This window comes from Drosophila rhopaloa, unplaced genomic scaffold (genome assembly GCF_018152115.1).
Source record: "Drosophila rhopaloa isolate 14029-0021.01 unplaced genomic scaffold, ASM1815211v1 contig_162, whole genome shotgun sequence".
Classification (NCBI taxonomy): Eukaryota; Metazoa; Arthropoda; class Insecta; order Diptera; family Drosophilidae; genus Drosophila; species Drosophila rhopaloa.
The window spans coordinates 31,520-48,382 of NW_025335042.1; the positions used below are offsets into that span (position 1 = coordinate 31,520).

At 37.4% G+C, this 16,863-nt stretch overlaps 2 protein-coding genes across 2 annotated transcripts; both read left to right on the forward strand.

Moving 5' to 3' along the window:
• Nucleotides 1-284: 284 nt before the first annotated feature.
• LOC123037367 (histone-lysine N-methyltransferase SETMAR-like) lies at nucleotides 285-924 on the forward strand. The gene is made up of 2 exons (XM_044457511.1): nucleotides 285-453; nucleotides 539-924. Exons 1-2 carry the CDS (start codon nucleotides 285-287, stop codon nucleotides 922-924), a joined length of 555 nt encoding a protein of 184 aa, XP_044313446.1.
• Nucleotides 925-7,417: 6,493 nt separating this feature from the next.
• Nucleotides 7,418-14,687, forward strand: LOC108039750. The gene is made up of 3 exons (XM_017116836.2): nucleotides 7,418-7,730; nucleotides 13,966-14,293; nucleotides 14,362-14,687. The coding sequence occupies exons 1-3, from the start codon at nucleotides 7,418-7,420 to the stop codon at nucleotides 14,402-14,404; spliced, it is 684 nt and encodes a 227-aa protein (XP_016972325.2). The 3' UTR covers nucleotides 14,405-14,687.
• The last annotated feature ends 2,176 nt before the right edge of the window (nucleotides 14,688-16,863 follow it).

Sequence of the window (16,863 nt, forward strand, 5' to 3'; positions counted from 1 at the left end):
TAAATAGCGGTATCGGGCAATGCCATATATTGAAAGGTCTTGACATAACCTACAAAACGACGCTATTTATAACGAGTTTGATTATTGCGTTGAAAAGTTATACATGTGTAAACATGGAGTTCGCCTACGCCGAAATTCGCGCTGTTTTAAAGTTTTCCCTCGTAACAGGTAAATCCGCTAGAGAAACATTCCGTGAGATTAGTAATGTTTTAGGGGAGCGTACTCTATAACTTCGAACCGCGGAGGAAGGGTTTCGACGATTCAGAGCCGGTGAAAACGACACCATGGATAAGCCAGTCGGCGGAAGACCTGTGACGACAAATACCGATCAAATCATGGAAAACATCGAGATAGACCGGCATCGATCCCGTGACATCGCCGAGGAGATAGAAGTTAGTCACCAAACCGTTTTAAACCATCTGCAGAAGGCTGGATACAAAAAAAAAGCTGGATGTTTGGGTGCCGCATGATTTGACGCAAAAAAACCTGTTAGACAGAATCAACGCTGAAACGGAATGAACTCGTCCCATTTTTGAAGCGGATGGACGAAAAATGGATCACATACGACAATTGTCCAAAACAGTGGCCAAGCCGGGATTAACGGCCAAGAAAGTTTTGCTCTGTGTTTGGTGGGATTGGAAGGGAATCATACACTATGAGCTGCTTTCATATGGTCAGACGCTTAATTCTACAATCTACTGCGAACAACTGGACCGCTTGAAGCTGGCGATCGTCCAGAGCGACCAGAATTCCAACAGGAAGGGGGTAGTGTTTCACCAGGACAACGCCAGACCACACACTTCTTTAATGACTCGTCAAAAGCTACGGGAGCTTGGATGGGAGATATTATCGCATCCACCATATGGGCCGGACAAAGCGCCAAGTGACTGTTCCTGTCTATGGCGAATGCCCTTACTGGTGTAAGGTTGTGCTCAAAAGAGGGTTGTGAAAAGTGGCTGTGAGAGTTTTTCGCAAATAAGGAGGGAAATTTCTACGAGGGGGTATTATGAAGTTGCCGTCTAAATGGGAACACATTATCGAACAAAACGGGGCATATTTTAGCTAAATCTGTTCACAGTATCAATTTTTATAATGCATTGAATAAAGAGTAAAAAATCGGAAGGGAGTTATTTGACAACCTAATATATTCTTGATCAGCATCACTTTGATCGACTCTCCGATTGAGCCATGTCCGTCTGTCCGCTGTCCGTTTCTACCCAAGCTATCTGCTTGAAACTTTCCCAACAGTTGTCTCTCTTGTGAAGATAGTATATATGTCGGAACTAGCCGGATCGGGCGACTATATCATATAGCTCCCATAGTACCCTTGCAGAGGGTATTATAATTTTGGTCAAAAGTGTGCAACTCAGTGAGGGAGACATCTCCGACCCTATAAAGTATATATATTCTTGATCAGGATCGCGTCCTGAGTTGATATAAGCATGTCCGTCTGTCCGTCCGTCCGTCTGTCCGTCTGTCCGTCTGTCTGATTCTACGCAAACTAGTCTCTCAGTTTTAAAGATATCGAATTGAAACTTTGCACACACCCTTCTTTCCTTTGCACGCAGTATATATGTAGGGATCGGCCAACTATATCCTATAGCTCCCATATAACTGATTGATCGGAAATTCCATAACATTGGTGTTTGTAAAGTTAGTAGGCTGGAATCTTCTATGGGTTTTATATTTGGCCAGTCAATCCAACCTACCAAATGCCATAAGGATCGGCCGACTATATCCCATAGCTGCCATATAACTGAACGATTGGAAATGCCATAACTTTGGTGTTATTAAAGTTAGGAAGTTTTATGAGTGTTAAGAATGCATCATATGAATAATTTTGGAGAATATAATACATAATATTCTGCAAGGGCTCCGCCCGAAGTTAGCTTTCCTTTCTTGTTAATTTTTTTTTTATTCTTTCGGATTTGGTAATATTAAAATACTACGGAATTACGGTTTTAATTTAAATAAAATCTAACATCTATATAATATAGCTCCGATAGAAAATCAAAAAAATTCAAATAAAATAAAAATGAAAAAAAAAAAAATATTTTGCTGGTTTTCTATTAATCAAAATATTCCTTTGAGATATATTGATTAAATACTATATCAGAATTACGCTTTTAGTTTTATCAAAATCGGACAACAATATCATATAGCTGCCATAGAAACGATGTCGAAATGCAGCTCAAAATAATAGAGGTATAGAGTGTTACCTCAAGAGTGTTAGTTGCGCGAGAACAGATATCGGAAAAAAAAGATGTATTTTTTTGTAGTCGAACCCAGAAGCAAGAAAGAGGGGAATAATGTATCTAAGCCAAGCCACCGGTATAAAGGTCTCACCTTCCGCTCTTTCGGAAGAAATCGGTACAAGTTATCCTGTTTGCGAAATGACATAATACAGTTACTCTTGTATCGGGTTCCTTTAAATAAGTTACACAGCAATGTGTATATTGATCGACAATAATAACATAATAGTTTCTTTCATCAACACTAGAAGGAGTTATTGGACCACAAACATCATGAATTATAAATAAAGGACGCTGAATATATTCATTATTCTTAGCTTTCTCAAATGAAACTCTACCATTTATACAAGCTTCGCATAATTCATCATAAATCTTACAATTTTTTACAAGTTCTATAACACAATTTCTAAAAACTTTCCCTTGCTTATATGTCCTAATCTTTCATGCGACAAACTATAGCTTTGATTTCTTTTTGAGTCAGTTGAATATGCTTTATGGTTCATTTTAAAATTAACAATCGATACATTGCTTTTACACGTCCATTCATTGAAATTCGTATTCCCTTTGAATTTAATTCAATTGTCAAACCTGCAGCTTGCATCTTGGAGACGGACAGTAGATTTTGTGGAACATCTTTGCAAAACATTTTCCAGTGCTCAAATTAAGATTGCTGCGGAGTTGGACTGTTCTCTTTGCAGAAGCAAATATGATGTTGTTTATGATCTGGTCACCCGTATAACTTTTGCCCTACCTCAACATGAATGCAAACGATCTACCTGTTTCGGCATTAGCTCTTGGGCCTGTTTTTCCTTGTCTACCGAAATGCTGACATTTTAAATTGTTTGCATAACTTTATTGTTTGGGTTCTTACTTAAATTCTTCAGCTTAATCTCGTGGTCAAGTAAGGGATTTTTGACTAAAGAAATGTAGCGTGTAACCATTATAGCATTTGTGTTCTGGATGGGATGAATCTACACTCGCGGGGCACGCTTTAGAGTGGAGATCCACACACTTGCTACAAATTATTATTGATAAGACAAGAATTGAGCGTACTGCGACTAAAGAAAAGCTAGAAACAAAAAAAAGAATTCGAGAATTTAATAAAAGAATTTCGCAGAACACTGGTGGTATTGTGCTTGCGGTACGCCCACCCTACCTACGATCACCTGCCGCTAGAGCATGCCTCTGGTGATCCCTTGTGTACCCTAGGACCGTAGAAACATCAGCTGAGTTCAGTTAATATGATTTTAAGCTTTCATTATACCCTTGCAGAGGGTATTATAATTTCAGTTAAAAGTTTGCAAGGCAGTGAAGGAGACATTTCCGACCCTATAAAGTATATATATTCTTGATCAGCATCACCACGAGAGTCGATCTAGCCATGTCCGCCTGTCCGTCCGTCTGTCCGTCCGTCTGTCCGTCTGTTCGTCCGTCTGTCCGTCCGTTTCTACGCAAACTAGTCCCTCAGTTTTAAAGCTATCTGCTTGAAACTTTCCCAAATATTGTCTTTCTATTGCAGGTAGTATTTAAGTCGGAACGAGCCGGATCGGGCGACTATATCATATAGCTGCCATAATCCTGAACTATCGGAAAAGCCATAACTTTTGTGTTTTTAATGTTAGGAAGTTGGGATTTTCTATGAGCTTTATTTTTGGCCAATTAATCCGACTTACCAAATTTTATAAGGATCGGACGATTATATCCTATAGCCGCCATATAACTGATTGATCGGAAGTGTCATAACTTCGGTGTTTGTAAAGTTAAGAAGTTGGGATTTTCTATGGGTTTTTATTTTTGGCCAATCAATCCGACATACCAAATTTCATAATGATCGGCCGACTATCTCTTATAGATGCCATATAACTGAACGATTGGAAATGCCATAACTTTGGTGTTTTTAAAATTACGAAATTGGGACTTTTTATGAGTATTAAGAATGCATCAAATGAATAATTTTGAAGAATATAATTTACAGAATATTCTGCAAGGGTATATCAACTTCGGCTCCGTCCGAAGTAAGCTTTCCTTTCTTGTTTTAATAATATTTTTAAAGGTGAATGACATTCTTAAATTTTCTTAATGAAACTATAAAAAAATGTGTACCAGAAGATATTCATTATAAACTATGCTCAGAAATGCAAATATGTTTGTAGATAAAATGTAGATAAATAAGTATATAGGTGTATAAAAATGATTGTAAATAATTATATACTAAAATGTTGATGAAAAATAATTCGGACTAATAGCAGTGATAAACTAAATTTTGGATTTATAGCACTTCAATGATTTCTTTCTTAAATTAATTTTTCTTTATGCCGGTGGCTCAAACTAACTATTTACGTTTTCGTGTGTGTGAAAACAAAATATAATGTATATATTAATTCTCTTTTAAATTTTAATTTGTAAATGGCATGTTAAATTTAATTCAAGGTTCAGATTTCTTAAATTTTCGTTATTAAATTCCTTTTAGTGTATCTCGGTTTGTTTGAAAGAAGTTTATGTTAGATATATAAATTATATGGAAAATTTATAACTCACACAGCTGATTCCTCGGCGGATGGTCGATCTCCCGACGCAGGTAGGCTGGAAAAGAAATCAAGGCGTTTTTCCCGCATTGATATTGTAGTAGACTTTAAAACATAGTATCGAAATCAAACTAACATTAGAAAACTTTAACCAGGATGAAATAACTGTAAATTAAATCGCGCAGTTATGGAATAATTACATGACTTTCAACAAATTAATTAATTGCTTCATAATTTTTTGTATACTATAAAATTATTCTTAGAGTTATTGTTATTTCATAATTTCTTCAAATTTTCGATTATTTTTAACTTTTTGGTAATTTTAACTCTTCACATTCCTCCGTAATTTCTCTCAGTGCAGTCATTAATTCATTTTTTATCTGCACAAATCGCTGCACACTATTTTTGGTTATTGTGGAGGTTAATTTCAGGTTAACAATGAGGTAAATCCGGCGAAAGAAATTTAGCAAAAATCTGGGCGGGATACTTAATTTCTCATCTTGATAAATTTATGTATTGATTGGCTTAGTGGCTTTTAATTTCTTCGCCGGAAATTTAAGTAATATTTGGACCTGAGATTTTTAATTCGCCATCCGGATTTAGGTAATAGTTGGGCCTAGGGGTCTACTTTAATTTGGCCTCCTGGGAAAATTTAAATAATAATTGGGCATAGTGGCTTCGCGGAATCCTTTGAACGAAGGGAACCACAAATATCTAATCACAGGGTGCTCCAAGTAGCAATACTGATTGCAGGGTGCTCCGCTGGGCAACGCCAATCGCTGATTGCAGGGTGCTCCGCAGGCCGGCTGTCGGGGTCTTCCAAGCTAGACAAACCTAGCAAAAAACATCCTCCGCGTGAGAAAGAGCCTACGATCACAAAAAAAATAAATGTGCTACCAACCTTGAAATTTCTTTAGACTTTCAGCCTCAAATCACTAAAAAAATATTTAAAACTGAATTCTGTGAACTTCAGTTGCTACTACAAAAAGAATAACGTGTTCGGCAGATAAAGTTTCTATGGCGGTCACAACTCCATCGCTAACAGAAGGCAATGTTAAGAGAAGGTGTGCCACTTTATCCACCCCCTCGATTGCTCCTGATGCCATTAACACAGATCAACTCGTCAAATTTATTGAAATTAATAATGAGAAGAGTGTCGCCATTTAATTTAAACGTTAATTATTGCTTCCGCAGAGAAAGCTGCGTAGCCAAACTTTTAAGTTCATACACGTAATCTAATTTTTGAAAAATTTCTTTAGCAGTCGAATTATTGTCAGCGAATAAATGAAAAGAGTCGGTAAAAAATTCTATAATAACGCCTTTAGTTGATCTCTCTGTCTTTGTCCAGTATTCATCTACATCTTCTGGCATCTCCTCCTCAATCACAAATAAGAGATCATTTTCTGCTAAAAGTTCATCATACCACATAACTGTTCACCTTTCAACCAACTACGTACTACCGTACAATAGAAAACGAGCAAGCAAATCCCAACAGGCAGTACTGGAAGTTGGCAAAACATGTGACGGAATTGTGTTTAGAGTTAGACAGAGACAAAATCAGTAGAGAAACAAATACCTGAATTTTTGCGCAAGATTCGTCTTGGTTGGCTAGAAATACAAGCAAAGAACTTTGGGCTAGGGCCATCGGCAACGGCCACTTTATAAAAGCCTTTTTGGGAAAAGATTGTGGCCAGGTTCAGAATACAAAATGTAATAACAACGGATAAACACCGCAAGAAATATAGACAGTCAACCTCACTGCAAAAACAATGATCAACCAGTATACCGTAACGAAAGAACGCAAATGGGATCAGCATTTACCTCATGGAAGGACAAATGCCGAGACAATCGAAGACACTTTTTGGTAAAGGAACATGGTAAAAACGTCAGGTCACGAAAACACCGATCACACAAAACAAATCTAAAATAAAGGAAATATTAGATTTTGCGAAATATGAACAAAACCGCACAGGCCTAGGCAGGGCACTACAACCTTAGGAGAATACAGTGCAACCCAAAAATAGAAGATTGTGTTTTGATCAAAGAACACAAATTGTCCAAAGCGATCGAAGGATTCGCGGAGAAGATGGCGCAATGATACAAAGGACCATTTAAATGTGGATGAACATGTGGCCACCACCGGCTAAGACCTGACACAACCAAACACGAAGAAGCAAACAGGTAAACGCTAGGAGGAGCATGTAACCACCGCCCTTATACGGCCGGAAAAGACAAGTTATTTGCGTGATGAAACCTAACACAGAAACGGAAGGGGAATGATAACAAAAGTCAGAGAGTTTTCTAATTTATTCAAACCGAACAAACTGCGGTGGCTAAAATTATTAATTGCGAAAAAACGAACGAACACGAAAAAAGGTGTCGACGGCTTAATTCAATTTCAACGAATGTCTATTTTATATTTCGACAAAGTACTTAGAGCCTAGCTTAACGAAGGTTGGCGAAGACGGGGCGACTTCGCCGAGAGCGAGAGAGAACTTTATTGTGCTCCCGCCTTCGCCCTAAACTAACTTACACTAAACTTCAAGTTTTTAACAATTCCATAAAAAATTCACATTTGAGCCAACACCGGCCCCGTTGAACACCCATCCGGCTTCAACATAACGGAAGCTGCGCCAACTTATGAATGGCCCGCCGAAAAAAGCCTCCTCCACTAGTCCGGACGTGGACGACCCTGACCATGCCGTCCTGCTGAGGAGCCATTGTTGGGGCGGCAGGTTGTCCTCGGCTACGAGGACAAGATCTCCCTCGCTGATGTTGGGCTGCTGCTGGTGTCACTTGCCCCGAATTTGGAGGCCCAAGACATATTCCCGGGACCATCGCCCCCAGAACATTTGCCTGACTGACGAGACAAGCCGCCATCGCCGCAAGCAGTTGAGACCCTCCTGGTCCGGGGTCCGGAGTGCTGGTGTGGCGAGTAGCGGCCCGCCTGTCAGTAGGTGCCTGGGAGTCAGCGCCTCTCCGTCGCTTGGGTCGTTGCTGATTGCTCCGAGCGGCCGGGAGTTTATCACTGCTTCGATTCCCACGAGGACTCCCCAGCTCTTCTGCGCTTAGGAGCGCGCTGCCCACCGCCTGTAGGAGTAGGGAGGGTTTTCTGCAGAGTTGGAAAGTCAGGACCTTGTCTAATTTTTCCAACAGCAAATAATTCGAAAAATGATTCTGCTCCTATTAACATATCTATTCTTTGTGGCTTGTAGAAATAGGGGTCTGCTAGTGGTAGGTTCTTTGGAATTTTCCAGTCATTGATATTGACCGACTGGTCAGGATGATATCCTGATATTGATTTCAAAATCCAAAAATCGAAAGAGTACTCACTACCATTTATACGCGACTTCACCATTGTGTGTACCTTTTTCTTAACTTGAGAATTGGACTCGCCAATACCAAGTAAGTTTATACACGACTCCTCTTTACGGATCTGTAAGCGGTGAGCAAGGTATTATAAAATTCGTTTGGGACCCAGAGTCAAGAAGTGCTCGGGCCCAAATATATTCACCGTTTTTAGTTCTTACATTACGAGCGACGTGGCTAAAATCACTCTGTCCAATAATGTCGCATGCATAACATGTGACGTGGAAGGCTGATCTTGATTTAAAGAGGGAGAAAGAATCTCTTGGGGTGGTGGCAACGCTAAACTATTTTCGGACACTGTATATCTATGCAGTAAAAAGTGATGCGAGCGGCCACAAACTCGACATTTATTAAATTTGCATTTTGAAACATTGTGATCCTTTCGCATACAATTGATGCATAAGGAAGCAGATTTTAAAAAGTCGAACCCTTGCAATACCGAAAGGCGACCAAACGGAGCACAGTTCGCTAGGATATGGTCTCCTGCATTGCAATAGCTACAACTTTGCTGGGATTTACTGTTGGACGAAGAACAAGAAAATGAGCTGCGATTATGTGGCTTGCTCGACATAACTTTATCTTGCTTTGGTTTCGTCGATTCTTCAGCGGATAAATGCTGGTATCGGCGGTTTAACATTTTTTCAAAATCGGACCAAAGCGTTCACCTTTCATAATCTAATTGTTCTTCCCATTTTTGTTTGGTCACTGGGTCTACTCTGTTCAAAACAAGATGGATCAACATTGCATTCGAAATCTTGGTGTCGTCTCCTATCGATAACAAAGAACCGTATATAGATGATACGGTGTCGATAATATTTCTTAAAGACGACGCTGATTCTTGCGTTATTTTCGGAAGACAAATATTATTAAAAAAAATTAAAACATTCGTTATCATACACTTTTTCAGGCTGATCATCGCCTTTTCATAATTGCTCTCGGTGACTTGGTAGGCCTTAATAGTTCCCAAAACTTCACCAGAAAGACAAGAAATTAAGTGATTGAATTTTTCAATAACGGGAATGCTGTCGTCTTGATGAACATGAGTTTCGAAAAGGCTAATGGAATTCTTAAACTCCGAATATTGCCGCTGATTTTCGGCAATGGGACTACAGAAGCTGATATAATTATTTTAGTTTCGCTTGCCGCCTTCTAGGCTGAGATAAGCGACATTATTTTTGCCTTGGTTATTATTGAAAGCTCTTGCAACTTTTCTCCGAACTCTTCCTCATCATCAAAATCTTCGATCTGTTCTTGTAATTGAGTTGCCTTAATAATTGAAGCATTTAAAATCTCTAGCCAACAATTTAGTTTTACTTCTTAAATCGGAATTTGGCCGGCTTCTATTCGATCATTTAATCGGCGGATGCTCATCACTAGTTTTTTTAGCTTGTTTTTAAGATCCGCAAGGAGCTCAAGAGTTTTTGGCTTATCTGGACTCATTTTTAATTAATTTTTATATATAAGCCACGAAAATAAATAAATATATATATATAAATAAACTATTTATTCAAAGAATAATAAATATTTAAAATAAATAAAGTTTAAAACAGGATAATTGTTTAATTAGAACGACGACAAAATGTTAAATAAATTTTCGAAACAAAAACAAGAGTAAATAATAATTTAATTTAATTATAATGTTTGTTCCAAAAATTTATTTTTAATAATTATCCATAAAGAAAACGACGAAACAAAAATATTAAATTGAATATCGAGCCACGAAGTATCAAAATTAATAGTGGTTACAAATGACGGCAAAAATCGGTATACCCGTCCGAATGCAGGGTACCGCGTCACTGTGATCGTCAGCGCGCCAAGCCAAAAGTCCAACAACAATTACAACGTTGCTAACGGCGGACAAGCGAAAAAGTTCACCGCTGCAGCTGCTTGTATATGGGGGCTTATGTATTGGTTATGTATAGCGGCTGGGATGATTTTACCAACTATTAATTTTCTAGTTTCAATAAATAAATTGGGGCGACAGTGATTGCAATAATATAACACAGTTAAAGGTTGCATCCAACGCACTATGGGGTAAATGACAAAAAAATGTTCCAATTGGAATAAAATTAGTGTCAAGAAAACATAACACTATTATGCCTCAAACTCAAAATGTTAATATTTAACAGTTTAATGTTAGCATAACAGCTGTAAAGTCAGCTGTTGCATCCGAAAGAGCGCTTGCCCAGTTTTCATATTTTTTGCTGTGGTCTTTGATTTTTATTTGTTCACAAACAACTCAAAAAAAAAACGCACCAACTCTTGAATATGGATTTCTCAGGTTTGGACTATATGTTAAATATGATTAATTGCTTAAATTGTGCTTGTTTATAATACCATTTGTTAATTTTATAAATGCATCTTAAGCAGGATTTTGAGAAACAAATTTCAACTTTGGATAGGATTTTGGAAAGGAGTTTTGCATTATTTTGAAGTACGTCCAAGTGTATGTTGTAGCGTTGTCAATTGGTGGAAATGTAATTTTTCTCAGGTAACCTTACTTTTTCCAACATGGATTTGTTCGCTGTATGGTATAGGCAATTCAATGCTTTTTCGATCTTTTTCCACAACAATGTGGACAATGCTATTTTAAAAGAAACAAGAAAGGATATTAAGAAACAAGAAAGATATTACAAATCGACTAAATTTCGATTTCTATGCCTATAATACTAAAAACAATAAAGCTTTGTCGATTTTGCGCTGCATTTTGCCATCGTTTTTATGACAGCTATATTAAATTGTTGTCCGATTTTAATTTAATTACAAAAAAAAAAAAAAATTAAAAACAACAGAGTTATAATTTTTTTGAATTGTTTTTTCCGATTGTTCCTATGGGAGCTATATGATATAGTCGCCCGATCGGGCTCGTTCCGACTTATATACCCCCTGCATCAGAAAGACAACTTTTGGTAATGTTTCAAGCAGATAGCTTTAAAACTGAGGGACTAGTTTGCGTAGAAAATTGCTCACAATATTATATTTTTCATAATTTTGGGGGCATAGGGGGAGTGGAAAAATTCTAAGATTCTAAATTCTAAGCACAAAATTGGTGTCCAAATTTAATATTACTAGTTTTAATAATGCCCGTAATATAAAATTTTGTATTGATTTTTGCGGGGGGTGGGGTTGGGGGTGGTTTTCGGTGGTGGGTGGTCAAGACACGCCCACTTTCTTATGATAGTTTCTTTAGGTCTATAGTAACATAATCCAAAAAACTGCAGTGAAAAATCTCTTTTCGTTTACTCGTAATATTAAATGCCAGATAAAGTGGCCATTTACCCCATAGTGCAACGGCGGTTTAAATATGTTATATTATATAATGTTTATGTGTATATGTATGTGTATATAATAAATTTTAATATAATTTTTATTTTATTTATTATAAATAAATGCATGCACAACTAGTTCTACTATATCGTTACGTCTGTGCCAAGAATTAAAAGCGAGGTGCAAGACAATAAACAATTAAATTGATTTTGTTCTAAACTCAAGCTTTAAATTTTTGCACAAATACCTCAGGTTCAGCGTTAGGGTCTTTCAATCCAGCTGCCACTTGCAAATCGATCAGTCGCAGGGCATCCCTCTGGCGCACTTCTTCTGTGGCGAACAGGGTATTTCGCGACCGGCGATACTTTAAGCAGGAGCTGCTATGTATTATTTATTTATTTTTATACCCTTGCAGAGGGTATTATAATTTTGGTCAAAAGTGTGCAGCGCAGTGAAGGAGACATCTCCGACCCTATAAAGTATATATATTCTTGATCAGGATCACCTCCTGAGTTGATATAGCCATGTCCGTCTGTCCGTCTGTCTGTTTCTACGCAAACTAGTCTCTCAGTTTTAAAGCTATCGAATTGAAATTTTGCACACACCCTTCTTTCCTTTGCACGCAGTATATATGTCGGAACGGCCGGGATCGGCCGACTATATCCTATAGCTGCCATATAACTGATTGATCGGAAATAACACCATAACTTTGGTGTTTGTAAAGTTAGGAAGCTGGAATTTTCTATGGGTTTTATATTTGGCCAATCAATCCGACCTACCAAATTTCATAAGGATCGGCCGACTATATCCTATAGCTCCCATATAACTGATTGATCGGAAATGCCATAACTTTGGTGTTTGTAAAGTTAGGAAGTTGGGATTTTCTATAGGTTTTATATTTGGGCAATCAATCCGACCTACCAAATTTCATAAGGATCGGCCGACCATATCCTATAGCTGCCATATAACTGAACGATTGGAAATGCCTTAACTTTGGTGTTTGTTAAGTTAGGAATGTCGGATTTTCTATGGGTTTTATTTTTGGCCAATCAATCCGACCTACCAAACTTCATAATAATCGGCCGACTATATCCTATAGCGGCTATATAACTGAACTTTTTATGAGTATTAAGAATGCATCATATGAATAATTTTGGAGAATATAATGTACAGGGTATTCTGCAAGGGTATATCAACTTCGACTCCGCCCGAAGTTAGCTTTCCTTTCTTGTTTTATGTGTCACTGTCACTAGTTGCCAAAAATAAATATTAATAATTTTAAAGTCCACCGGGGGGCGCCATGAAAAATCAGAGAGTTTTCTAAAAAAAACTGCGGTGGCTAAAATTATTAATTACGAAAAAACGAACGAACACGAAAAAAGGTGTCGACGGCTCAATTCTATATTTCGACAAAGTACTTAGAGCGAGAGAGCGAGAGAGAACTTTATTGTGCTCCCGCCTTCGCCCTAAACTAACTTACACTAAACTTCACGTCTTTAACAATTCCATAAAAAATTCACATTTGAGCCAACAAACAACACCAACGTATTTTTAAAAACCAATTAAATCCAGAACTAGTTCAAAAAACATTTTTATTCGTTCATAGCATTATTCAGGAAATAAACGTCTACTCACCAATATAAGAAAATGAGAACAACAACTGAAAGCGCAGGCGCGGGAAGTGGCTTGGTCCCGAGGGCCAGTCGGCTATGGGAATACCCAAGCATACCAAAGTGTAGCTGATGGTGTAGTCAGCCTTTGGAGGAGTTGGAAAGAAACGACTGCGTCTTCTGCGACAAGGAACCCGTTGGGCATCCCAGAGCCGGTATGGGCCAATTGACTCTAACCCGATGAGCCGGGCGAAGGGGCTTGACTAGAACGAGGTGATTATTATTTCATTAGATGGCAAGGGGAAGCAGCAGCAGGAACAGGAATATGCCGGTGGCTACTGGCGACCACTTACTCACCTGCAATGGCAGAGCGAAAATAGATAGTGTTGCACCAAGCTTGCCAGGGTGACGAAGTGGAACGCTCCGAAGTCCGACTACAAGGCGAGCCCCGGACCGATGGCCGAGCCAGCGGACGCCAACCATCAGGGCCAACACCGTGGTCAATGTCAAATTCGGTAAACCGTACAGTGAAAGTCGAAGTCGAGAAATCGCGCTTGGCGACTACTTCAACTGGCTATGTCTAAGCAACTAGAAGTCACTTACCACTGATCCGAACTGTTAAGTTACTCGAAAACCAGTGACCTGTCTTAAGCATCGGCACTGGCCGATAGTCAGGGTTATATGTTATTTGAACGAAATCGACTATACAGGGCTGAACTTGGGTTTCCCTGTCCCAAGGCTGCAATTTTAATTTAAACTAAATCAATTATCATATGTAACTAAACAATGATATCTTCGGAAATTAACTTAACAATAAGAATAAACAATATAAATTATAAAAAGACATTAACAAATTTAAAAACTTAACAACTAATTTAATACCTCCGGTAGATACATCCAAATATAATATCTTTTTTGTTAACACTCTCCCTTTTTTTTTAGGAATTCAAAAACGACCAGTTTTTTTCGTGGGTAGCCGTTATGGCCGATCAAGCGAAATTACTGCATCGGGAAGCACAGCAAATACAGAAAGCTTAAAGTCCAGACGTATTATAGTTCCACGAAACGATCGTTTTTTTCTTGGATCCCGGTATGGAAAGCGAAACGGAAAGCTTTTACTCAATTACGAACAAAACAGACTAAGTATGGCATTGAGCAGAAATTCTGGAGTTAAAGAGGAGAATCAAGTTTCTAATTTAAGTACCAGAACCCATTATACTTTGATGTCGTGCACTTATGTTGGTATAAGTAACTACTACAGCTGCATCGCGTAAGTTTTTTCCGCTCTGACCTAAACAAATAATTAACCTTCTTTCTGTGAAACTTTATTTAACACAGCGTCCACCAGAATTTTGGGCTATGGGATGAAAACACCAACTAAATATTTTGAGAAGGTTATCGGATAAACGAAAGAAGCAACCCAAACGATGGATGGATCAATAATTTAAGTTTTTAGTGGCATGCTCCTCTGGCGTCCATAGAAGCTGTTCACTGGGGCTAAAAATAATTTTTAAGTGTTTAACATTTAAAGTACTTAAAAATAATCATTAACGACAACGAGAGAAAATAGAAATTAAAGCTCCAACTAAAGGCACTGTTTCATACATCATTTGGCGTGCTTTGGGTTGATCAATTAAAATGCTTTAATTTGTTAAACATTGTCATCAAAACAAGCACAAATAAAAAAAATTTCACAAATTAATTTTCTTATTTAAACTTTTCTTGAAAACCTTTTAAGAATAAGGTACTCATACACCTTATACAAACCATTTACTTAAATGAATTTCAATTGTTATACACTTTGTAAAAACTTTCTGGATATACTTCGTGGTACACTTCTTTGTACTTTATTTTTAAATTAAAAAAAAATACACAATTGTATAATATAACGGTTCTGTTATGAAGGTCCTAAGGAGTTTTAAGACAATCGGCCAATCGAAACAACTTAAACGATTTTTTAAACAGTTTTTGGAGAATATAAAATTTAGCCCACATGATCTTTTTAAAATCCGTTCATTTGGCTGCTTTAAAAATGCCCTAATTACTTTGCTTAAGGAGGCCAAACGAGAATATGTTAAATGGCGTATTTAATTTTTATTGCTTCGTCACAAAATTTGATATCTTAAATTTTGTATTTTGACGGTGGGAGCGTAACGACTTTTACACCCGTTACATCATCTTCTGGTGCAATAATAAACACATCTTACTCATCGGGCACTGCCGGCCTAGCTGACCTCCACAACTAATAACCTTTTGGAGCTCACTTCATTTGGAATAAAGGGTTTCAAAAGTTATTTCTCAAACAGACGTCATTTACACTGTCTGTCGTAAAGCAGTTGACTCTGTACATAACCTACTTCCTGTTCGAAAACTTGACCTGTTATGATTTTCAGTTGATATCCTTGTATGGATCTTAAGTTATCTCTTATTTTTTTAATTCTCCTTCTAAAATTTTCCGTGTTTCCTTCAGTATCCCACAACCTATCTTGATCCGTTTTGTTTTACATAATTTTTTAACGACCTTCTCTCAGTAAAAAGTCATTCTTGCGTACTTATGAACGTAGATAATGTTAGTTTACGCCTGCAGTATAAGGACTCTAATTGCATGCTAATGACTTTTTATCGGTTTCCAGTTGATTTTCCTATATGGATCTTAAGTTATCTGAGTGGCAGGACACAAAGAGTTTTTTTTTAAATTCTCTTATTAAATTTCCCAGTTTACCTCCGCTGTCCCACAAGCCATCTTGGTCCCTTTTCTTACAATATTTATTAACGACCTTTACTCAGTTACAAGTCATTTTTGCGTACTTATGTACGCAGATGATGTTAAATTATGCCTACAATATAAGAATATATCTTGCCATTTAGACCTACAATCCGATCTAAATAACTTTTAAGATCTAAGTGAACGAAATTTAAACGGCTCAGAGTTCTAGGGGATAACTTTTATCCAGGGTTTTATTATTCGATAATCCTTATGTCACCGAGACTTTATTTATTTTGCTGGTCCTTAAAATTCTGGAGTATGAGTATATCTACTGAAGTCCACAACACGGAATAAATATTGCATAGCTGGGATGCAAAGCTTATCTTACCTTCTAATTCGAGAAGACTACTGTTAATTAATTTAACCGCCCTAGAAAACCGTAGAACGATGTTTGGTTCTGTCTTTCTTTATAACATTATTTGTGAGATTAAAAGCCCCGACTTGGTAGCTCGGTCTAACTTTTCTGTTTCAAGAAGACTAACAGTATATTCAACTAATATTAAAACATTGTAGAAATAAATATGACTTTAATGAGCCTTTCAGAGTGTTTTGCTCTAACTCGGAATCGTGTTGTACGATACACGGCACTCGGTCGTTTAAGCGTTTGGTAGGCCGTTGGACTCCTCGCGAAAAAAATGTATATATATGTATACTATTCTTAAATTTGTATTAACCAAAATTAAACAGCGAAATAAGTGTACAAGTAGAGGTCAATGAAACATTGTCTTGCCTTATTCAAACGTTCCCTTTGCTGCATTTTTTAAATCTGTTTAAAAGTATTTTTAAAAATAAACGACTCCAACAATAAGTCTTAAAATCAAACGAAAATAAATAACCAAAATATTTGAGTTTTTAATCATCATTAAATGCTATTATCCGAACATTCAAGTTTCGAGTAAAGTGTGATGGGGGACTGTTAGGAGTCCGACAGCATCACAAAAAAACCAACTTTTTTTTCCTACTTTGTCTTTAAACTGCTTATCAGCAACCTGTTAGAAAAGAAATTTTGAAAATTAAAACCCCAAAACTCTGATATTGCTATCACATTCGATGGTCGACTTTAAATAAAACAA